The sequence below is a fragment of the Octopus bimaculoides genome, chromosome 6 (assembly GCF_046866305.1).
Source record: "Octopus bimaculoides isolate indiv1 chromosome 6, ASM4686630v1, whole genome shotgun sequence".
NCBI lineage: Eukaryota > Metazoa > Mollusca > Cephalopoda > Octopoda > Octopodidae > Octopus > Octopus bimaculoides.
Genome location: NC_142933.1, coordinates 21,605,600 through 21,629,175, shown reverse-complemented (window position 1 = coordinate 21,629,175; position 23,576 = coordinate 21,605,600). Strand labels below are relative to the sequence as shown.

The window sequence follows — 23,576 nt, the reverse complement described above, 5'->3', positions numbered from 1 at the left end:
TCATTACTTTCACCTAACTCCTCTGTACATGGTATGCGCCACTTTCACAAGCCTTTCATCCACATCTAGTTTATTTAGCAATCACCAAATTACAGCACATGGAAACCTGTCTAAAGCCTTCTCCAGGTTGACATATGCTAGAGACAGTAGCTTATCTTTGAGTACCTCTGAGTTTATTTCACTAGGAAGATGGCATCAGTAGTACTTCTTCCTTGCACATCACTGAGCTGTATCTTATCTAAGCAGACTCTCTTCCTAATCAGTTGTAACACTCATAACATGATCCAACAGTTTGATGCTTTTATAGTTGCTGAGAAAAATAAGAGATGTTTATGGTAAGAACACCTTTAGCCATGTCAGCTCATTCGGGTTCTTCTTGGGGCTAAACAGCAACAGAATTTCTACTTCCATTACCACTGTCTCCACCACTATACCATCAACACAAACACAACCAGCTATTTAACTCTATCGTGCTACTCCCTTATATTGCAGGTCCTAGCCCGGGTGAAACATCTCATGTCATCCACAGATGTCCATATTCAGCTTTTGGCTTTGGACACAGTATGTGCAGCAATTCAGTCTCTCCAACCACATGAAGGTAAGTTGGGTTGTGTGTGACTCGAAGGTTTACTGGCAACTAGGGCTGTATGAGGTAAGGTGTTTAGTTACTAGTGACAGGGGCTGATTATGAGAGGTTGAAGGGTTGGTCATCTACTGGCTGTCTGAGAGATTAAGGAGATGGTCTGCTTGCAGATGGAGCTGAGTGTCTGAGAGGTTAAGGGGATGGTCAACTCAATACCTGGGATGTGATAGTTTGGGAGGTTAAAGGGGTTGGTCTACACTATTCCTGAAAAGAAAATTTAGATAGTTGTAAGACAAGACAAAGTCATATACTAAAATCTTTTAATGATTAAATCTGAAACATTGATTTAGTAAACATATCAGATATACTGATCACATGGTATATTTAGTAAGTAAATAAATCTCCATCAGTTTTGTTGATGATTATTCAGTTTGATCAACTGGACTATCTGCTTATTGAATTGGCATATATATGGCTGAGTATTTCACAGTTACATTTATCTTTAATATAGTCCTCAGACAATCAGTGTAATGCAATGTGATATGGTCAGACCTCTGAATTACCGCTTCAGTCCATCGGATAAGCATCTGCAGTTTTTGTGTACCTAATTTCACATGTAAGGTTTGGGTCAACCTGAGGTTCCTAGGAAAAGACACTTGCCCAAGATGCCACATATTGGGATTGAAACTTGGACCTAATGATCGTAAGGCAAGCTTTTTGACCATTTAAAAATACTTGATTCAATACAATATCTTTGACTGTAGGTCTGTCTGTTCATTCAGGGCTGATTTGAGGCTAAACAAGAAGGAAATACTACAATGTTAATAATGACGATTATAACAGTAATAACGATGATAGTTGTATGAGACAGTATTTATGTGATATAGTAATAATGTGTGTGTATGTGCTTTTATACCATCACTTGGCTCACATTCTCCACATCTACTTTTTCAGATGAACTTTTACCTCAAGTACACCAGCTGTGGTCTCCATTATCTCAGAGATTTTCTGATAAGAAAATACTTGTTAGAACAAAGGTAAAGAGTAAAATTAAAATTGGGGTTATTATATTTGCTTACATTTCTCTTTCGACTGTTTTCGCTCTCATTCTTCTTCCTGTATCATCTATCTTCTGTTTTCATTATCTACTAATGTAGTTTCAGTGAGAAAATTACACCTGAAAAGCCCAGTTTCCAACATTTGCCACATCGTCATCTGTTTTCCATGTTGGCATGGATTGGACAGTTTGACAGGAACTGACAAGGCCAGTAATCACATCAGGTTCCATTGTCTGGTTTGGCTTGATTTCTACAGCTGATGCCCTTCCTAAAACTAACCACTTTACAGAGTACCATCACCAGTGCTTTTTACATGGCACCAGTACCTACACCAATGGTTTTTACATGGTACCTTGGGTTTAGGATCTCAATTCTGTTGTGGTGGGTGGGTCTTCTTGAGTACAACAATGCACCACATACCTTGGTCCTCCTCTGTCATCTCCTTCATAAGGTTCAGCATTTTGAGATCAGCCTTCAGTACTTTGTCCCATATCTTCCTCGATCTCCCTCTTCCACAACTTCTCTCCACTTTATGCAACTGTCCTCATCCATATGCGTCATATGACCAAACCAGTAAGTGTCTCTTCTCTTGCACACTGCATATAATCCCTCTTATGCCTAACTTTTCTCTCAATACACCAATGCTCTGTTGAACATGTATATCGTCACGCAAGCTTTTAGCCTTTACCTGAATGACTTTCATGTTTATTGGCACACGATACCCGATCTTGATCTACATATTCAGGAACCATTCTATATTAAATATCACATTAGATGGATGAATTAAAAAAAAAACACAATGGGTAGTTAATAGAGCAGCTGCTTGAGCACATATTTTTGTGTTTATTGTCATATATTGTTCCTACTGTAGGCATTTCAATCTTTAATGTTTATGCAATATTACTGTTTTCCTCCCAGATCAAATCTTTGTAAAACATCAATTGTTCAATATTATCCATTTACAACTTGCCTTTGCACCACTGTCTTCATTTTCATGTCATCTTGAATAAGAGTTAACACATCATACTGTATGTGTTAATAGTTAAATCCAACAGTAGCAGTGATAGACTAGAGAACGACATCAAAATTGCAAAACAATAGAATTCAATGAAAATAATGATGCTCTGTGCCAGCAATAAATAGTGATATCAGTTTCTAATCTTATTGTAATGACAGAATGAGCTGTTTGCTTCCAATGAATATTCCTACACACAGAGCTCACAAAAAATATTGCTTTGGACTCTAAACTTTTTAATGGAATCATAGGAGGGTGTCATTGTGTTTTGGGGTATTTGTAGATATGGCAGCCTATCCCTTTCCAGATCTGACCAAAGAATCCTTCTGGAAGAGAGACCTGTAGAAAGTGAGAAAAAATTTGACTCTACTACAGGACTGATACTTTATTTATTGACCCTGAAAGGATGAAAGGCAAAGCTGGCCATGGTAGGATTTGAACTCAAAGTGTAGAGCAGTGTTTCTCAAAATTTTTATGCTTGCGTAGCCCTTAAAATAAATTACGTGTCTCAAAGAACCCCTGCACAAAAAAATTATATACCATATCTATCTCATATTTTTTTCATCGTAGTTCATGTGGTAAATATCATATATATATATATATATATCAGGTTATATTTTTTGAAAGCATATAGGTTAGATAGGATGATGTCTATATTACAATACCCAATAATATGTTGTGCATGTATAGTACTATTATGACCATGCAATTAGCATTAGCTTATCTCACTCTTTTTCGCGAAAACCCAGTGTTCCAGGGAACCTCAGTTGAGAAACGTTGGTGTAGAGAGATGGAACAATTACCACAAAACAGTCTATCTGATGCTCCATCGATTTTGCCATTTGGCCTCCTAAAAATGTACTCTGCAACCAATATTTGTTTTCCAAAGATTTCATTTTAATATTTTATTAAAAATATGATTCTTTCTTAAACAATTTACTAGTAAAATACCCTGCCTGTGTTTTTTTTTTAAATTTGAAAGAAAGAATTTAAATGGATTTAGTAAAATAACTCATTTTTGTCATTATTTATCTGTTGTTTGGATTATTGCTTATAAAAGGTTTTTTCTTTTTGTTCTTATATGTAAAATTATAATTGAAAGTTTTAACATTTAAGCATTGACAGTTTTATATTCAATATTTGCACTGTTTCAGGCCCTTCACACCTTAATGGATATCTCACAGGTGTGTGGTTCATTCATCAGGAAACGCACAGTTGCCGAGGTTTATCCCACACTCTGCCGATACCTAAGTCACCAGGCTCCACTCAGGTATGTATGACTTTATCATAAATAATACTAAACATATGTTTATCATATGTAACTTGTAGATGCGTTGTAGTGTTATACCCTATCACAAGTTGTCCAAGGGAGACTTAAGTTCTATATCACATTATTTAGTAGGGCTTATGTAACACATAGCTTAACTCAGCTAAATATAGCTTGTGTGATGTGTCACTCAGCTGAGAACATGTTCGTGTCAAGTGTCACTTTACTGAGTTCAAGTTTGTACATCTTACTTAATTGTGTAATGTGTTACTCAGATATAAGTTTGTGTGATGTTGGAATAAATAGCATAGGAGCTCTTTATAAGCACACTAAAAAGCGTTTCACATGAAGTAGATAATTTTTGTTGTTAGAAAATTATCACATTGTCTTATAGTGATAAAGCATTTTTCAGATAATTTACGTTATTAATACCCAATCCTATCCTTGAATATCTATTCATGGTATGTACCTGATATCTCCTGTATACAACTGTCTGTCTCTCTCTTTCTACTGTAGTAGCAACTGCTCTATAGCCTACACCTTTACCCAAGAGTACAAGCTCCAATTACTTACATTGCAATACTTTGGCAAACTCTGTCAAAATGTAAGTATATTCAATGAACTTCATTTTACTATTTCTATATATATTTTTTATTATTCCTTATGTTCTTGTCTGATATATTATCATATATTTGTTAGGTTCATGCCTAGTAATCGTTAATTCTTTCACCTGTGTTTACATAGATAAACATCTTATACACATCTGTTTATACTGATTATATATACAAACACACATCTATATAATCAGATGCATGTATTTTTATACCTCCAGATATACATGCCTATTTATATATAAAAATACCTTTACACATACACGTATGTGTGTGTGTATATATAGTAAGAAGTATGATAAACACAAGATGCTGTTTGTATCACTTGTTCCCTTTGTACGTCGTCACTGTGGTTGTTTGCATCCTCTGCTATGGATGTTCCAAGTGCAATTGAATGCCAAACCACAACACTTCAAGGAACACTTTATTGTATTTAGTTACACAAATGAAATGCTCAAAATATGCACATGCATACACTATGCACATACATGTCCGTTTTTTTCAATACTTGCTTAGGTTGAATGATCCAGCACAAAGTCTTGCTTCTTATCATCCCCATCATAAGATCTAGAATTCTAAGAGTAGCTTCACTTCTACCACTTGGATTCTTTGGCAATTCTTTTTGAAACTGGCCCGTAAATAGCACCATTTGAACATAATCATTACCAGCGTTGCCTTCCAGCACTTCTGCTGGTGGCACGTTAGAAAATCATTCAAGCGAGGTCGTTGCCAGTGCCACTGGACTGGCTCCCGTGCAGGTGGCATGTAAAAAACACCTTTTGAGCATGGCCGTTGCCAGTACCGTGTGACTGGCCCTCGTGCCGGTGGCACGTAAAAACACCCACTACACTCTCGGAGTGGTTGGTGTTAGGAAGGGCATCCAGCTGTAGAAACTCTGCCAGATCAGATTGGAGCCTGGTGCAGCCTTCTGGCTTGCCAGTCCTCAGTCAAATCATCCAACCCATGCTAGCATGGAAAGCGGACGTTAAACGATGATGATGATTATCCTTCATATGCATCACATGTCTGACAGCAGATTCTTTTACCCAGTTCTCTGCCCTCAGCTCATTTTTTTTTTTACCTACACACATCTTTAAACATGATTTGCTGCACCCTTCTATCTATATCATTTTTTCCTATTCCAGCTCGGAGTCAGTAGTAAAGAGATTGAATCTGTAGCATCTTCCTGTCTATTCTACCTCAGTGAATATCAACATGAGACTCTACAAAAGGTATGGTACTTCTCTTTTCCATTGTCTCACACACTACTACATATATTGTGCTATGCGTCTGTTAAACTAAAGCAATATAATTCAAATTATTCCAGTTTGACAAAGAGAACAAATATCCAGCTCCATTTCATATTTCTTGGATGACTAATTAACAGAAGGAAGGGTATTTGTCAGGTCCATTACGTTAACCATCACTAGAAAAAAATGGGCATAAAATGTTCTTCATTGGACCCAGTTTCTAATTCAGATACGCTTAGATCAAAGGCAACCCAACCGTGACTACCTTGTGTTTGTTATTTGTAAGACTACATCATCAACTGTATTGTTGCACTGCTTTTTCTGGCAAATTAAGTGGCCACATAGAGGCTTCCTTGTTGGAGCAAGAAAGCACTTGTTATGCCTGAGGTCAGATTGATTAAACAGTCTTATAACCCATGACCCTTACATTTTTTTAACAGTATAAACTGCGATTACATTGCCCAATGTGTCTTCTTTTAAGACAGTAGGGTGCAATTTAAGATTTGGCTGCTGTTTCTAGCAGGTCATGCAATCATGACACAACTCCTATGAACTGAAACTTTTACACAGATGTTTTATAACACATCAGAAATATATAATGGATTTGAACTCATGACCTATGAATGTCTCTGTTTCATACTTGACCATTTCATTCTAATCCAGGCCCTTTGAAATCTTGATCCTTCTGTATTATTTTCCTTGTAAGTAAAATAAAGTCCAGTAAAGTACTAGTAAAATATTTTCTGTTTCAGGCTGCCCTCACAACATTTGGGATTTTGGTTGAGATTGATCCGGATATAATGTGGTTTAAACTATGCTCTGTGTGGTGCCCCATAGTTTACACAGCAAAATCACCCCTCTTGGAAAATATTCAGGTGAGTAGATAAAGGAGTTTATCTCCTTTCTAACCATTTAGGTTTTACTTCCAATCTGCATCTTATTCAATATATATAGATGTGTGTGTGTTGATAGGCAATTATGTTAATGAAATCTGTGTAGCATTAGAATCAAAATAGAGGAAAATTAAACATGTGGAAAGCAAATGAATAGGACAAGGAAAACAAGGAAGGATGCACACTTTCACAGACATATATAAATCTCCTCATCACTGGTTGACTGAAGTCTCATTGTTTCAGCATATTAACAATGAGACTGTGCTTCAGCACGACTGGTGATTTAAAGAAAAATCTACAAGAGAAAGATTTAATGACGACAGGATAATAACAAAGAAACATGGGACTGTGTTTACAGTAATGATGGGAGATGATGATACATATGCATGCAATAGAACACTGTCAGAAATTTGTAGGTATGTGTTATTTCTTTACTACCCACAAGGGGCTACACACAGAAGGGACAAACGGATTAAGTCGATAGTACCGACCCCAGTGCGTAACTGGTACTTATTTAATCGACCCCGAAAGGATGAAAGGCAAAGTCTACCTCGGCGGAATTTGAACTCAGAATGTAGCGGCAGACGAAATACCGTTAAGTATTTCGCCCGGCGTGCTAACGTTTCTGCCAGCTCACCGCCTTTGTAGGTATGTGTGTGGCATAGATGATTCAATTGTCTTTCATTAACATGATTGGTGCTTATTTTATTGATTCCTAGTCGAGTGGATATATCCTCCAGGGAGTTGCTAATCAGTTACCCCCCCCCCCCTGCATATAGCTTTGTTACAATCTAAATTTTTTCTTTAATGGGTTAGAGGAGGAAGAAAGGAAATGCCTTTGACCATTTTTGCCGAGCCTGTCAAACTGATGAAAGAGGAGGGGAAATGATGATGTAGTAGGTCTGTCCACCCAGCTTCATCTCAAGGCTTTGGGTTAACCTAGAGCTATTGTAGGAAATATTTGTTCAAGTTGCTACTCAGTAGCATGTGCATATGTGTATATATCATCTTAATTTTACATCTAGCATGAATTGAATGGGTCCTTGCTTATTGGAAGCAACTGCTTTCATCAACTGGTGCTCATACACGTATGCTATTTGGCTTGGTTTCTATAGCTGATACACTTCCTATCACCAACCACTTTACAGATTGTGCTGAATACATTTGCTCAAGGCACCTCACAACTCGGCACTTTCTCTACTTGGTTTCCCTTGTATTTCATGTCACCAGCACCAAGGGCATTGTCAAATTCTGAATGATATATAAATACACTCACACATGCCAAGCTATAATGTAATTTAAAAGGTTAAGTATAAACTATGTAATCTTAAAACAGCAAAAGTGACCAAATTCTTAAATGGGAGTTGAATCATCTTTGTGCCACATGACTGCATTAATCTGTGAAAGAAACCCTCAAATTTGGTTTGGAGGAAGGAGTCATCCCCAAGGTGTTGTTAATGTTTCCTTTGAACAGTTCCATAACAACTGCAAGGAAAAGGGATTGGCCATATTGGTTAGTGCAAGGCCTATGGGGGTGGTGAACATGATATAGAAAATGAAAAGGAGAGCATGTCAGGAATGCTTTAGAGGTAGTTATACAAGTCATGTTAGCTCTGAGGAACAGAAGCCATTATTGCAGTGGTAAAATATGCAAAACAGACAGCATGCCTGTGGAACAGAGGTTGTAGTGGTGTGAAACTGCATGCGAAACAGCTGAATGGCCTTATTTTTTTTTGAATGAGGTCTAAAATGTCTGAGTGTGTAACACACAGATGTAGGAGCAGTATTTCACCGTGTCTCAGTTGTTTGAGGACGAATTATTTTCTGACCCTGAAGAGGAAGGCCAGTCATAAAGAGCGATCATCAGATTGTGAAGCTCCCATCAGAGGATGTTTTCTGGATTGTTAAGGATATATGCAGATCATGTCTAAATTGTGGAAGAGTTTGTAGGAATGAGAGAAGTATCATCTGTATAAGAGTGACCATTATTTATAACAGTAAAGTCATTGATGTGTGCAGTGGATAGTATTGAACACCAGAATTAATAAAGGTTGTGGGTTAGTCTGACAGGAAGCACTGATCTCAGAGATGGATGAAAAAAAAACACATTAAGTAATGCCTACAGTACAGGCAACACTATACTTTCTCTTTTCCTCTTTCATAGGCAAAGGGCTGGAATATTAACTTCTATATTTTAACTAACTGGTTGCCAAAACAGACCATCCTAGTTTTCCCAAGTTCCAAATTTTAATCCAAGATACATTGTTTGGAAATGTGACAAGATTGTCATGAGTTGAATGTCTTTGGCCATAAATGTTTGATGTGACAATAACATTCCAGAATGTTTAACATACTTTTTCTTCTTTCAGTTCAAGACCAAAAATGAGAAGAACGAATATTCCAAAAACATTGAACTTCTATTTGAAAATCCTTTGCTATCCTGATAGTGGAACAGTCCAAAATAAAATCTAATGTATTTTTAATTCATTGAGGGCTGTGATTATAGAAACCAAAGGATACAAACTTCTGTTTGACCTTTGATTACTATAGCTAAATGTGGATGTGCTTTGATTTCCTGGAGGATGACAGTGGATACGTAAAACAATGAGAGATCTCCTTGTGGAGGGTACAAAAATGTAAGAGCTTGAGACATATTATTGTTTAGCCTTGGATTCATACAGTTAATTATACAAGTATACTTTGATTTCTTGTGTGCTTGAGAATGCATCACTTTTTGGCCCTCTGGCTACTTAAGTTCATCAAATTACTACTTTATTCTCAAGATATTTTCAAACCTGAAAGTATGAGATGAAACAGGTTGTGAAATAATTAGAATATTGCAGCTGTCTTTCTCAATGACTGGGTTTGAACCAGTTAGATTGAAGACAGTATTCAGCTTACTTATGAGCTGGTGGTGTTATTGTTTTGTACTGTGCAGGTGTGGCAAGAAGTTCACTTCCCAACCACAGAGTTCCTTGTTTCGTCCCACTGCATTGCACCTTAAGCAAGTGTCTTCGACTATAGCCCTAGGCTAACCAAAGCCTTGTGAGTGGATTTAGTTGGTGGAAACTGAAAAAAGCCCATCATATATATATATCATCATCATCATCGTTTAACGTCCGCTTTCCATGCTAGCATGGGTTGGACGATTTGACTGAGGACTGGTGAAACCGGATGGCAACACCAGGCTCCAATCTAATTTGGCAGAGTTTCTACAGCTGGATGCCCTTATATATATATATATGTGTGTGTGTGTGTGTATATTTGTCCCCACTGACAACCAATGCTGGTTTGTTTGGCAAGTACCAGGCTTAAAAGAAAATAAGGGGTCGATTCATTCAACTAAAACCCTTTAAGCCAGTGCTCCAGCATGACTGCCATCCAAAGACTGAAACAAGTAACGGAATAATTCTGTTTCTCAGACATAAAGTGCAGTGACAAGCGAGTCAACATTTCAGGAGTAAATGTACTGTATATGGTCTGGAACTACACTGCTGTATAATGTTTTGCAGATAGTTGGAGTACAGCAGTCAGGATATGTGGGGTGCAGTGTTGAAAAATGTATTTATTCAGAGGAGGAAAGATGTCTGACTCTGTAGTAGGTTGTCAAAAGAGAATGGTTTGACGTTTTGCAGTACTGTATATAGTATACCTCTTCCTCTTATTTCACCCTCTACTTATCTTTTCTCTCATTCTCATATGATAGATTAGTTCATCTATCTACAATGGCTAAATAAGCCTCACTGATCATCTTGTGGTTTTACACTTATAAAGCAATCAACTCCCAATTCATACAGATTTAGCTGAAATTCTGAGAATACCAAAGTCAATAACACCACCCCCATCTCAGGTGCAAAAACCCACTTCAGGTACACACAGCAATGACCAACACAGACTCATTTGTACAGCTTGCAGTAATAATATTGATGGACATGTCATGTATGTACCATATCCTACTAAATATGATCAGGATTACCAACAAAGACTCTGCCAGCAGCAATTTTATCTCCTAATAAACACCTATGATCTACCTGTGGCTACAAAACACTAACGTGATAAGATGTTACCATTTAATTTGGTATGGCTAGAGTTAATGGATGGTGAAGAGATTAAATAAATATGGAATTTATACAATAAACTCTGCAGATTGTTTTCCTTTCTAAACAGCAAAATGAACATTAGATGTGTTACTGTTTAGCTCCAGGTCAATTCTGATTGAGTACACCTATGATCTGCAAGCATTCCAGCTTCAATCATCCTTATTAAGATAGTAAGGTGTTATTTGTAGGAATCTGACTACTATTCCTAGCAAGTCAACTGATCAAGTAGAGTGTTCCTCATTGGCTCTTATGTTAGATATTAATATGTGTATAATTTTAAATCTGTTTTTCCAATGCATACCCACACACTATGATGAATAATATGAGTATATTTGCTACACCTAGTTCACTATGACCTATTTCTAGAATCTCCTTCAGGGTCCTGTAAGATTTCATGTCATAGCACTCCATCCTTATGGTGTTGTTTGCGTCTGACCAAGTCAGGCCAAAAAAGGAGCCTTGGAAAGTCAGCCAAATGTCACACCACACCCCATCATCTTAGAAAAGACACATTGAATAACATGCTTCTGGAGTCCTACACATAGGAAAAAGACCAGATGGTCACTGCTGGAATGCCAAAACTTCTGTCAGCATGTCATTTTGGCACTGTAGCTAAGACCCTTTAACTGGCAAATGGCCCAGCCTTGAAGCTCACATCTAAAGGAAACTGTAGCATCATACACCTAATGACTGTTTCATACTTGACTAACTTGCCTTGTCTTACATATACATACATAGATGCAAATATTGCTGTGCAGTTAAGTTCAGTCCCATTGTGTGGCACCGAGAGTATCTTCTACTATACCTCTAGAAAAACCAAAACCTTGTGAGTGGATTTGGTTGATGGAAACTGAAAGAAAATCATCATGCATTTGTGTATGTATGTATATATATAGACACACATACACACCATCCTACCCATGTGGGTCTCCTTGGCATTGTGCAAGAGTTGTAAATAGGCACCACCATCATACAAGCAGTATCTTTCACTTCCAATCTTCCATAAAAATATATCCAGCCATGAGGAAATATTACTATGCTCAGAAAAAGATGACAGGAAAGCATCCAGCATAAAAAAAACCCCCATCTCAAATTCCACAAGATCCATGCAACTATGGAAAAGTAGATGTTAAATCAATGATGACATACATGCACACTATTAAAAAAATAAAGACATCACTAAATTATAAACACATGTGACACAGCCATTAACATTACATATACTGTGACTGTTGTTCTACACATGTGGCTGGTGTGGATTGCATAGGACTGTTCAAGCACAGCATTTTTGTTGTAACATGTCTTTTATAACTGAATGCCTTTCCTACTGCCAAGCACTTTACAGCATGGGCTGAGTGCATTTTATCATGCCAGTCATAACATTGTTTGTTTGGACTACAAAGAATCCACCTCTATCTGTTTTGTCAATACAATAATAATAGTTTCTAAGTTAGGGAGGAGTTTGACAATTTTATTAACTTCAGACAAAGGAAAGGCAATGTTGACCATGTTGGTTTCAACTCAGAATATAAAGAGCCAGAAGAGATATTACAAGGCATTTTTTTTAACTTGGTGCTCTAACGATTGCACTACTTCACTGCCCTGATGATAATTTCTAATTTAGGTACAAGACCAGATGTTTCTGAGGAGTTCAGTTAAATCAATGCCAGTACTTACCCATTACAATCATTATTTTAACATTAACTTTCCCATACTTGTACGGGCCAGACAGGACCATATTGGGTCAGAACTTTCTATGGCCAAATGTCCTCCTTAACATCAACTTTCACTTGTCTTCAAGCAAGGTAATAATAGTCCAGTTTATCAAATAACAGCCTGAGAATGGTTACATGGAGAACTGCAAACAAACAACATTGAGTGGGCCTTTTATTTACAGTCAGCAAATACACAAAGATGAGGGAAAATATATTCACTCATGCACATGCGTGAGTGATATATATAACTGTCCAACAGATGGGAACATGAAACTGAGTAACAGTCTTGATAATTTTGCAACTTAAAAGTATATTACTCTACCTTCAGTATTTGAGTACTATTTTCCCCCACCTTGTTTTGCACTTATGTGCTCACCCGTGTGCATGTATATATATATATATATACACACACACACACACACACACACAGACTTCAATTTCTGTGCACCAATTTCACTCAAGGGATTTGTTGACAAACAGCTATAGTACAGGACACCAGCTAAAAGCATCATGCAGTGGGAATGGATCCTTAACCATAGGGTTCTGAAGTGAACTTCTGCCTATTACAATGATAATTTTAGATGGGGTTAGTCAGTTACATCAACCCTAGTTTTCAACCGGTGCTTATTATATCAACCTTGAAAGAATGTAAAAATTAATTCAGTGGAACTTGAACTCAGAAAGTAAAGAGCCAGAAAAAAAATGCTACTATGCATTTTGTCCAGTGCAAGAATGATTCTGCCAGCTTACCACCTTAATAACAATAACAACAAAGTCATACAAGAAAAATATGTTTATACCATTTTAAAATACTATATACAAAAAAGTAAATATATTTGAATGTATAAAGATTACATGTGTATCATAAAAACTTGCTATGACAAAATTGTTGCTGAGAATACAACCTACATCACAGACAGTTTACAAGGACACACATAAGATAGTTCAAATTAAACATAACCACATTCTCTTCATTCTAAAATATTCCTCATGCTGACACATCTGACCAGAATTCTGAAACCTTTTAAATATACATATTCAAGTTAAATGTAACTGCATTTACCTGCCCAAGATTGCTTCTAGTTGTGGTACAAAATTAATTATGAAGATTTTTAGTGTTTTAGTGATCATAGCAAAGGCCATGCTTTAGCACTGCCTGTCCATATTTAAATTAGAACGTTTTATCAGAATTTTATGTAAGAATAATATCAGTTTGATATTCTAAGTAATGAGTGTGGCTACAAAAAGGTTTACGTTACCAGTTTGAGAGGATCTGCTATGACTACTGCACCGTCACACTGAAGTGAAATGGCAGTATTTCAAGTTCATAAAGAAAAATTTCTTGTTTCTTCCACAGTATACAAACTTCTCTTACACAAATTTACTGTCAACAAGAACACCATAATTTCTAGCTTTCTTCAGGTAGATGCTTCAAGATCCAGCTTTTTAGTAAGTGTAAAGTTTTCTTGTTGAATTCATGGTAGAGATTATCAAACATGTGAAGTTCGGAGTCAACTCCTCGGCTCTTCAGTTCGTTGTACGTAACACGACCCCATTCAGGCAAGACAAGGCTATCATCCTTTCCATGGCTCATGAACAATGGTGGCCACTGTGTCAAGTTGGAGCTAGTGTCGAGAGTCTGGTGAACAGATTGTTTTGTTTTATATGAAAAGAAAAGATTTAAAATACAATTTTTCAATGAAATTTTTGAGTTACAGAAGTGGTGGTGAGACCTATGGTAATGGACAGTGGCAATGATGTCAAGGTGGTGGTAATGGTTACAGGGGAAGAGGTAGACGTAGAAAGATAAAAAAAAAAAGGGTGCATTATTTGTTTCTATGACCAGAGGAAGAGGAGTCATTGCCCTATAACTTTCACAGATCAACACTGTCATTGATTACACTCGGTCACTTTGAATTTCTGTAGGAGAGACAGGGTTAGGAATGGAGTATCAGAGAGGAAGCACTTTTGTGGCGATAGGATTGGCCCAGGTAATTAATGAAGAGTGGAGCCAGAAGAACTATGATGATGAGAGTAGAGATATATGTATTAGAGAGAATAAATAATATATCAGATTTTAATGATGAGACAGTTGTTGATGGTAGCTTACCTCGTAAACAGATGATTTTTCATTGAGAAAACAGGACATGCCAAAAACTCCAGCCACAGATGGTCGAAACCGGTAACCTACATGCAATGCGGCACAGCCACCCATGGAAAATCCACCTTGAGAAAGAAAAAAATAATATATTATATATATATATATATATATATTATGCTCCGTTGGATGTGTAATGTCAATGTGAATACCCGTCAGAGTGTAAGTATCTTGAGAGAAAAGCTGAACATTAGAAGCATCAGTTGTGGCGTGCAAGAGAGACGATTGCGCTGGTATGGACATGTAGTGAGAATGGAGGAGGATAGCTGCGTGAGAAGACCCGGCAAGCCAAGTAAGATCGTTGCCAGTGCCCCTGGACTGGTTCTTGTGCGGGTGGCACATGAGATGCACCATTTTGAGCGTGGCCGTTGCCAGTACCGCCTGACTGGCTCCTGTAGGATTTTCGAGCGAGATCGTTGCCAGTGCCCCTGGACTGGCTTGTGCGGGTGGCACATAAAAGACACCATTTCGAGCGTGGCCGTTTTCGTGCGGGTGACACGTAAAAGCACCCACTACACTCTCTGAGTGGTTGGCGTTAGGAAGGGCATCCAGCTGTAGAAACTCTGCCAAATCAGACTGGAGCCTGGTGTTGCCATCCGGTTTCACCAGTCCTCAGTCAAATCGTCCAACCCATGCTAGCATGGAAAGCGGACGTTAAACGATGATGATGATGATGATGATATATATATATATATATATCATTATCATCGTTTAACGTCTGCTTTCCATGCTAGCATGGGTTGGACGATTTGACTGAGGACTGGTGGACCAGGTGGCTACACCAGGCTCCAATCTGATTTGGCAGAGTTTCTACAGCTGGATGCCTTTCCTAGCGCCAACCACTCCGAGAGTGTCACACACAACCCAGTATCTCTTCTCTTTTTTCAGTTACAGAGACCACTTTAGGTCTTGAAAGTTATGAGACAATCATCACTAGCACTGGCACCACGAAGAAAAGGATCCAGTACACTTTGTAAATTGATTATTGTTAGGTAGGTTTTCTACGGTTGAATGCTCTTCCTAAGTAGACATTGCAATATGATGCAATTCTCTTTCTCACCAAATCCTGTTAAACTGTCCACTCCATACCAGCATGGAAACTGGATGTTAAATGATGATGATAATGTATATTTCAAATTGTATGATACAGTTATGTACCTAAGTAGAAATTTTGTGTAACAGTACATCATTTTGCAGGCTACATAACTGTTATAAAAATTATATTTTTCGCTTCAGATAGAAAAATTTTAAATACCATATACACAAAGCATTGCAAAAGATATTGAGAGAAAAAAATTTGTTTAGAGTAATTATAAATACTGATTTCAAATTTCGGCACAAGGCCAGCAATTCTGGGGGTGGGGCTAAGTTGATTACATTAACCCTAGTGTTCAACTCTTATTTTATCAACCCCAAACGATCAAAAGGCAAAGTCAACCTCAGTGGAATTTGAACTCACAACATAAAAATGGACAAAATGCCACTAAGCATTTTGCCCACTGCCTTAGTAATTATGAATATCTATACAGTATTTTGATAAAAATGTTAAAGCAGACTTTTTAATTAAATTCTATATTAGAATTTCTGCAAAATTTTATGAAGCTCAACATAGATCATTTTCTGGATAGCTTAGATGCAACAATTCTTAATGAATTAATAATCCCAGATTAACTGAAGCTTCTTAGCATTTTTTAAAACAATACATCCAAAACATAGCAAATTTATGATGTTATGTTTATGTTATGTATGAACCTGGGCAAGACCAGGTGCTGTTGCTGGGTATGTGCATATTATACCTGTGGAGGCGCAATGACCCAGTGATTAGGGCAGTGGACTCGCGGTCATAGGATCGCGGTTTCGATTCCCAGACTGGGCGTTGTGAGTGTTTATTGAGCGAAAACACCTAAAACTCCACGAGGCTCCGGCAGGGGATGGTGGTGAACCCTGCTGTACTCTTTCACCACAACTTTCTCTCACTCTTATTTCCTGTTTCTGTTGTGCCTGTAATTCAAAGGGCCAGCCTTGTCACACTGTGTCACGCTGAATATCCCCGAGAACTACGTTAAGGGTACACGTGTCTGTGGATTGCTCAGCCACTTGCACGTTAATTTCACGAGCAGGCTGTGCCATTGATTGGATCAACTGGAACCCTCGACGTCGTAAGCGACGGAGTGCCAACACACGTATATTATACCTACAACAAAGATGAATATTCTTAGAGCAATATGAAATGGTACCAAGAAGTTCATTATAGAATTTACTACACTTGAATAAATTCACGAGCTTTTGAAATATAACAAGACCACAAACATTGGTTGGTAGGCCTATCATCATCATCATAAAACCAACAAGTGTACCTCTTCGTGATTACCCAACTTGCTATAAATAGCAGCATCAAATCACACCCTTTCAAATAAGGAAATATAGTCATAGATACTCTTGAAAAGACTAGATGATCATGGCCAAAGTAGCTCTGCTTAATCGGGATTGACCTGGCATTGAACAACAATACTACTTATATTGCCTTTAATGGAATTCATGCTTTTGTTGATCATGATGACAATAGTGTTGATAGAGGTGATAGTGATGACAGTAATGATGATGATTATGGTAAATGTTTAGTCTATACCTGACCCAAATGAACAGCCCTGACCCCTCCATCTAGGACCATATCTTATGTATCCTTTAATAATCCTACTCATTGACCCTAAAAGGATGAAAGACAAAGTTGACCTTGGCAGAATACTGTATCCTTTAATAATACTGGTGATGATAATGAAGAGAAAACAAAGAGTAATAAAGTGCTATTTCAATGATACTCACCAATGATTATCCTGTTGAAAGGTATACCATTTTTTATCTCAAGGTCAATTAGTTCAGAGATCTTTTCACACATTGGAATAACAGATTCATCTTCTGCTACAAATGGACTGATCTTCTTACGATTGAACCATACTGTACTCTGGTGTCCCATCATAGGGGTGTAGGGCCTGTAGAGATACATCAGTTTTACTGTGATAGGCACCATGGTTAGAGAGCAAAAGAATAAAGAAAGTATGCAGGAAAAAAAAAAGAGGGAGAAAATTGACTTGTTGTTGTTGTTGGCACTCCGTCGAGGTTTGCAGTTGATCCGATCAACAGAACAGCCTGCTCGTGAAATTAACGTGCAAGTGGCTGAGCACTCCACAGACACGTGTACCCTTAACGTAGTTCTCGGGGATATTCAGCGTGACACAGTGTGACAAGGTTGACCCTTTGAATTACAGACACAACAGTAACAGGAAGTAAGAGTGAGAGAAAGTTGTGGTGAAAGGGTACAGCAGGGTTCGCCACCATCCCCTGCTGGAGCCTCGTGGAGCTTTAGGTGTTTTTGCTCAATAAACACTCACAACACCCGGTCTGAGAATCGAAACCGCGATCCTATGACCGCGAGTCCGCTGCCCTAACCACTGGGCCATTGCGCCTCCAGTATTGTATATTACTATATAATAAAAAGTCAATTTTGGTGTGATTTGAAGTGTGTCTGTGTACCTATGTTTTTGTTCGTTTAATGTCAGTTTTTCAATGCAAACATGGATTTGCATGATTTACAGCAGGTTTCTATGACTGACTACTCTTCTTGTTGCCAACCTTTACATATTATTCAAGTAAGGGATATCTTTATTCCAGAGATCTACAGAAGTGCAGAGCAACTGATTGTTATGTCAACAAGGAATAGCAACACACACACACACACACATGTATGCAATGGGTTTCCTGCAATTTCCATCTACCAAATTTCCTCACATAGCACTGGCTGGCCCAGGGCTGTAGAAGAAAACACTTAGCCAGGGTAGTGCAATGGAACCAAATCCCAAGCTACATAATTAACACAGACAAAAGTTTAATGCTACAGAGGATAATGAAGCAGCTGCTGCATTTATTGATAAGCTTGCCAAGTTAGTTTCTGCAAAAAACGAAATCCTGAACAGGTCTACAAATACTGATGAGACTGCCCTGCACTGAAGATGTACTCCAAGAAAAGCACTGACGACAACTGAAGATACAGAGTCGCCAAGAGATCATAAAGCATTGCAAGATTGCATCACAAGGCTAGGCTGCATTCAACCTGCCTGAATCCCCAAGTGTGAGCTGCTGGGCATCAGCTAGAGTTTACACCCCAGGACCATCAGAGTTATGACAGTTTCTAGTGATTTTCTGTGTCAATAGGAAAGGGTAGATGACAATTAACATTACACTGGGATGGTCTGAAAAATATTTTGTTCCTGAGTAAGAACTTGTCGAGACCTTGTTCACCTGGACCAAAATAATGCACATAACTGCTCCACATATCCCAAAGTAGAACTTCTGGTGAAAAAATAAGTTGCTCGATATCTACCTCCCACCTAACTGCATATTATTAATTCAATCCCAGGACAATCACACAATCATCATCATCATCATGCCTGCTTTCTATGATGGCACAGGTTGGCAACCACAGAGTCAATTCTTATTCGCAGTTACTGTTCTCCTAGACTACATAGAGGCTCCCTCATTAACTTGTAATTAAAGTGACGATTATAGAGAAGGGACTTAATTGATTACATTTGCAAGCCTAGAGAAACAATGAGAGAACATGTGTGATTGCTTAACTTCCTAGTAATTTTAGACAAGTCTCCTTCAAATCAAGCTCTACCATCTTAAATAAATAAAGAACACTCAATAATATAATCTTATATACTTTTAAAAAGACAAGACAGATTTGATTATAAGTTTCTTGTTCAGGGATGACATCAGGTTAAACAACAACCAGAGAAACAAAAAAAGAAGATAAGTACAGCATGGGACTGGAGAAAGGCTGTTGATCAGTGTTCCAACACTTACCTGGCAGGGGCTGTAGGATACACAACTCGAATATGAGGAAATGCCAACTCGTGTCCTAAAACCATTTGGAGCCATTCTCTTATACCTTGACCAGTATCACCTATAAAATACCATCAGCATCATCAATGCACAAAAGAAAACAAAATGAATTTAAATATGCAACCCCTTCTCCTACACAAAAATCAAATAATACATGTAGACCCAAGTTTAGGACACTTGTACTATGTTACATAATCAGAATAAACATGTGACCTAACATTAACTGAAGTGTTAATGAATGATTGGAAAGAATAGTTTTTTTCTACCCAAATGTATCAGTAGATGAATATTCTGTACCACTGACTACTACAGGGTGTTCCAGCTAAATTTGATAGTTTGCATGAAAGGAAAAGAAAACAATATCTCAAAATAAAAGTATTTTAAAAAATAAACAAATATCAACTAGATGATGGCTGGTGGGATAATAGTTTACTCAAAGTAGCCATCCTCAGCTTCCACCACTGCCTCAAGACAGCTCTGGACTCTGGTGCATGCATTCCTTACTGTGTCCATAGGAAGATCTTCAAACAGCTCCCAGGTTTGGTGTTGGAAACAGAGCAGTTGATGCCTGTGGGATTACAATCAGGGGAATTAGGTGGGGCCAGAAATTGGGGCTACTGAAATCATAGAAATTCTCTGACAACCACTTCTTTCTGGAGGTACGGCAAGGAGCTGAACCCTGCTTCCACACATAGAGCCTTCCAGCAGCAACCCTCTCCAGCCATGGTTTGACCACAGTCACCAACAGCTTCATATAGCCATTTGAATTGAGCTTAAGACTTTGTACAAAGATGTGGTGTGACATGATGTCACCCTCACTGGAGACACACCCGAAGAGCATCACAGTTTGGGGAAACTTGATTTTCATGATGTCCACGTCATCTTACAGCCTGTACACTGTTTACAGTAGTCATGTTGTTAGCATTTTGACACCTGGCAAAAAATCATTATGATGCAGGTAACTCTTTTCCAGTACTCAGGTGGCTTTTGGTCCTCCATGTCAGCTAACTTTTTCTCAACTACAACTTTAATCTTTATCCTCTCCAATGTTGTTGACTATTCACATCAAGCTGTTTATGAAAAAGGGGACATAAAATAGTGAAACTTCGCCTGATCACCCTGTATAACTACCATTGTATTGCCATCTATGTGTGAAAACATATTTCTCAACATTTTCATGGTTGCTTTTGTCTGATGGTATGTGTTAGATTGCTCAATTTCAAAACAACATCTCTCTATTTGTCATGACTCTTCATCACCTTTGTGAAGTTCAGCATGCTGAGATCATTCCTCACCACTTCTGTGCACATTTTCCTTAGTCTTTCTCTTCCACAGATTTCTTCTATTTGCATTATTGAGATGTTTTACCCAAATTGTCATTTTTCAGTCACATCATAGGTCTATACCATTAGTCTACACTCTGATGCCCAATTTTTTTCTCCTCACATTCATGCTCTGTCATTTACGCACATTTAATATCAACAGAGCGTGCTCAATTCATCTCCACCACCCCCCAGCCATTGCATATCCTCTACATTCTTGCAGCAATATCACACTTTGTACTCAAGCATCATATAATCTGCCCTTCACTAGGAAATAAGCCCTTTGTTGTCAACAGAACTTTTCTCATCATGATTTTTCATATTGTTAACAGAAGCTTTCAATTACTACTAAGAAGCCTTCTGATCAATTGATTCTTTCTTTCTTGGTTGTGTCTGCTGCCAGCTATTCCTATGCATCTTCTGTCAGCCCATCTGAAATCTCATGGCACCATTGAATCAGATATATAGTATAAAGTTTATACAGAACTGGTTGTTCATTCTCACTTTGTTAATAGCAAATCTACATGGCCCTCATAAACCTTTCCTCATCTCAATGTTTCTTAGCTACCATCAGACTATGGAACAAGATACCTAGTAAAAAGCCATTCCCAAGTTAATTCATAATGTACAGTGTTTTGTTCTTGGCAAAGAACTCCTGTAGATGTCTCACTTCAAAGAAGGCATCAATAAACATGGTGAGCGTCAATTTGTATTCAAGTATGACCAATAATCTGATGTTACCATGGAAGCTTACAAAAAGAGGACAACAGCCAGATACAGGTTTGCTGGCCAGTTCCATAAAGCAAGTTTTGCTTAGGCCAGGTTCTTCCTGATTAACAGGTATGCAATGTTAACACTACAAAGGACTACGCTTTCACTCAGCATGATGCAGAATCTCTCCATCATCATTGGAAAAGAAGTGACAAATATCGTAAGCTAGCAACGTGCAGGTATGCAATTATATACTTCCAGCTGATCGAGTCCGTATGTTTTACTACCCCTCCTTGTTGCATGACTTTATCTATCCATAGTGTGTTTTCCAAATTCCTGTGCATGAAATTAATTGGTGAGTGAAGCGTGCACAGATCTGCACTCGTCTTAGGCAAGTATCTTTTTGCTCTAGCCCTTGGTTGACACGTAGCTTTATGACTGGAATTGGCTTGACAGAAACTGGAAAACCGTCAGATGGGCTGTACTTGCAATTCAAAGTTCCACACACCATGCCATGCTGATTCTGTCTGAATGCTACGTTAAAAGTGCATGTCTTTGTAGAATACTCATCCACTTACTACAGCCTTGGGAATACTGAAACAATATGAGGGAAATTGTATAGAAGTTGGTCAGTTAACTGCACGCTTGCACACACACATAAATTGAAAGTCTTTCAGCTTCTGGTCATCCAAGCCAGTGTTAGGTCACGGAGAGAAAAACAGTATTATCTAAAAATGAGTGCAGATCTGTGCACGCTTCACTCACCAATTAATTTCATGCAGAGGAATTTGGAAAACACGCTATGGATAGATAAAGTCATGCAACAAGGAGGAGTGGTAGAACATACGGACTCGACCAGCTGGAAGTATATAATTGCATACCTGCACGTTGCTAGCTTACGATATTTGTCACTTCTTTTCCAATGATGATGGAGAGATTCTGCATCATGCTGAGTGAAAGGTTTTCTTTCCAGCACACGATCTCAGATCAGGTCACTTGGTATGCAAGTACATCTCCGTAATTTAAAAACAAACATATTCCAGTAATGAATGAAAAGTACAGATGGGATAAAGCAGTCCAACATTACACAACTATAGTTTGTAAAAATTTGTAAGTTTCAAAGTTCAATACTAAGAGCTACAGACTTTGGCTTAACGTTCAAAATTATTTTGTCAAACAATGGTATTAAAACAGCGGCAATAAATAACATTTTACAATCATTCAGATGAGTTGAAGCTATCCTTGAGGACTTGTGTTCAAAATTTAAGGACGACTCTGCACGTTATATTTAGGCATTTGTGGAGGATAAGTAATTAAATTAATTTCAAATTTATGAACTTCGCCAAAAAAAAGTAACATCCGCTTACCTGAACCGTGGAGGAAGATAATTGATGCCGTACAAGCAGGACCTGTTTGGGCAACGACCCGTGGATTCAGCAACTTTACAGCAGATAATGCCATCTGGTCAGATAAAACACATGGAACCAGGATGTTCAGACTTCGGAATTCAGATATATTAACTCAAGATAACTTTTTTTGTAGGTGGTATATTTATATATATATATATATATTTAAATATAATATGTTTATTTATCAAAAAAATTACCGATTATAATATTAAAAAAAAAAAAAGGAACCAGAATATCAGAGCTCCGCAGTTAAGACAGATGACCATGTGGCTAATGGCAACGAAGTCTGGGTGTAGTTTAATCTACAGCGACATCGCTCTCCTCTTATACGTATTATGTCACTCCAGTAAACGATATATTTATTATTTATTCGTTTCCTGTCAAGAATTTATTTTTGTCGGTGTGGAGTGATTAATCATTGATTCTATTTGTATGGTCGTTGAGCGCCTATATCTTTCCGGTTCGAACTCGTGTATAACTTAGGTGTTGATTTCCGTATTTATTCGCTTATCTACCTGACTAATAAGTACCAAAGTACAAAGCACTCACTGTCCTTTCGTCTGGCAGAAAGTTAAACAGGAT

General features: G+C 37.9%; 2 protein-coding genes across 5 annotated transcripts in view; one reads left to right on the top strand and one right to left on the bottom strand.

The window, feature by feature from the left end:
• The window catches only part of LOC106871480 (TELO2-interacting protein 1 homolog), a 37,385-nt gene extending 26,570 nt beyond the window's left edge, over positions 1 to 10,815 (top strand). For 2 of the 3 annotated variants that reach the window (XM_052968993.2, XM_014917958.3), the window contains 7 exons: positions 493 to 598; positions 1,538 to 1,620; positions 3,811 to 3,926; positions 4,440 to 4,527; positions 5,680 to 5,766; positions 6,537 to 6,659; positions 9,047 to 10,815. In XM_052968993.2, the coding sequence (XP_052824953.2) occupies positions 493 to 598; positions 1,538 to 1,620; positions 3,811 to 3,926; positions 4,440 to 4,527; positions 5,680 to 5,766; positions 6,537 to 6,659; positions 9,047 to 9,121 (678 nt within the window). In that variant the 3' untranslated portion in view covers positions 9,122 to 10,815. The remainder of the gene's footprint in view (positions 1 to 492; positions 599 to 1,537; positions 1,621 to 3,810; positions 3,927 to 4,439; positions 4,528 to 5,679; positions 5,767 to 6,536; positions 6,660 to 9,046) is intronic. The other variant, XM_052968992.2, reaches the window with a different exon arrangement.
• A 2,455-nt stretch (positions 10,816 to 13,270) lies between these two features.
• Positions 13,271 to 23,149, bottom strand: LOC106871482 (lysophospholipase-like protein 1). 2 transcript variants are annotated; one of them, XM_014917961.3, is made up of 5 exons: positions 22,953 to 23,149; positions 19,514 to 19,613; positions 17,474 to 17,640; positions 14,603 to 14,718; positions 13,271 to 14,131 (listed from the first exon to the last, which is right to left on the bottom strand). In XM_014917961.3, the coding sequence occupies exons 1-5, from the start codon at positions 23,044 to 23,046 to the stop codon at positions 13,901 to 13,903; spliced, it is 708 nt and encodes a 235-aa protein (XP_014773447.1). In that variant the 5' UTR covers positions 23,047 to 23,149; the 3' UTR covers positions 13,271 to 13,900. The 2 variants fall into 2 exon arrangements, with proteins under 2 accessions (XP_014773447.1, XP_014773448.1); XM_014917962.3 differs by having other exon boundaries at positions 22,467 to 23,044.
• Between the last annotated feature and the right edge of the window lie 427 nt (positions 23,150 to 23,576).

Bases quoted from the DNA above. Each gene is read 5' to 3' on its own strand.
- LOC106871482 (XM_014917961.3), bottom strand. From the start codon at position 23,046: ATGGCATTATCTGCTGTAAAGTTGCTGAATCCACGGGTCGTTGCCCAA. The intron at 17,641-19,513 runs GTAAGTGTTGGA...GTATCTCTACAG, and splicing joins TATCCTACAGCCCCTGCCAG to GCCCTACACCCCTATGATGG. The intron at 14,719-17,473 runs GTGAGTATCATT...TTCTTTCTCAAG, and splicing joins TTTCAACAGGATAATCATTG to GTGGATTTTCCATGGGTGGC.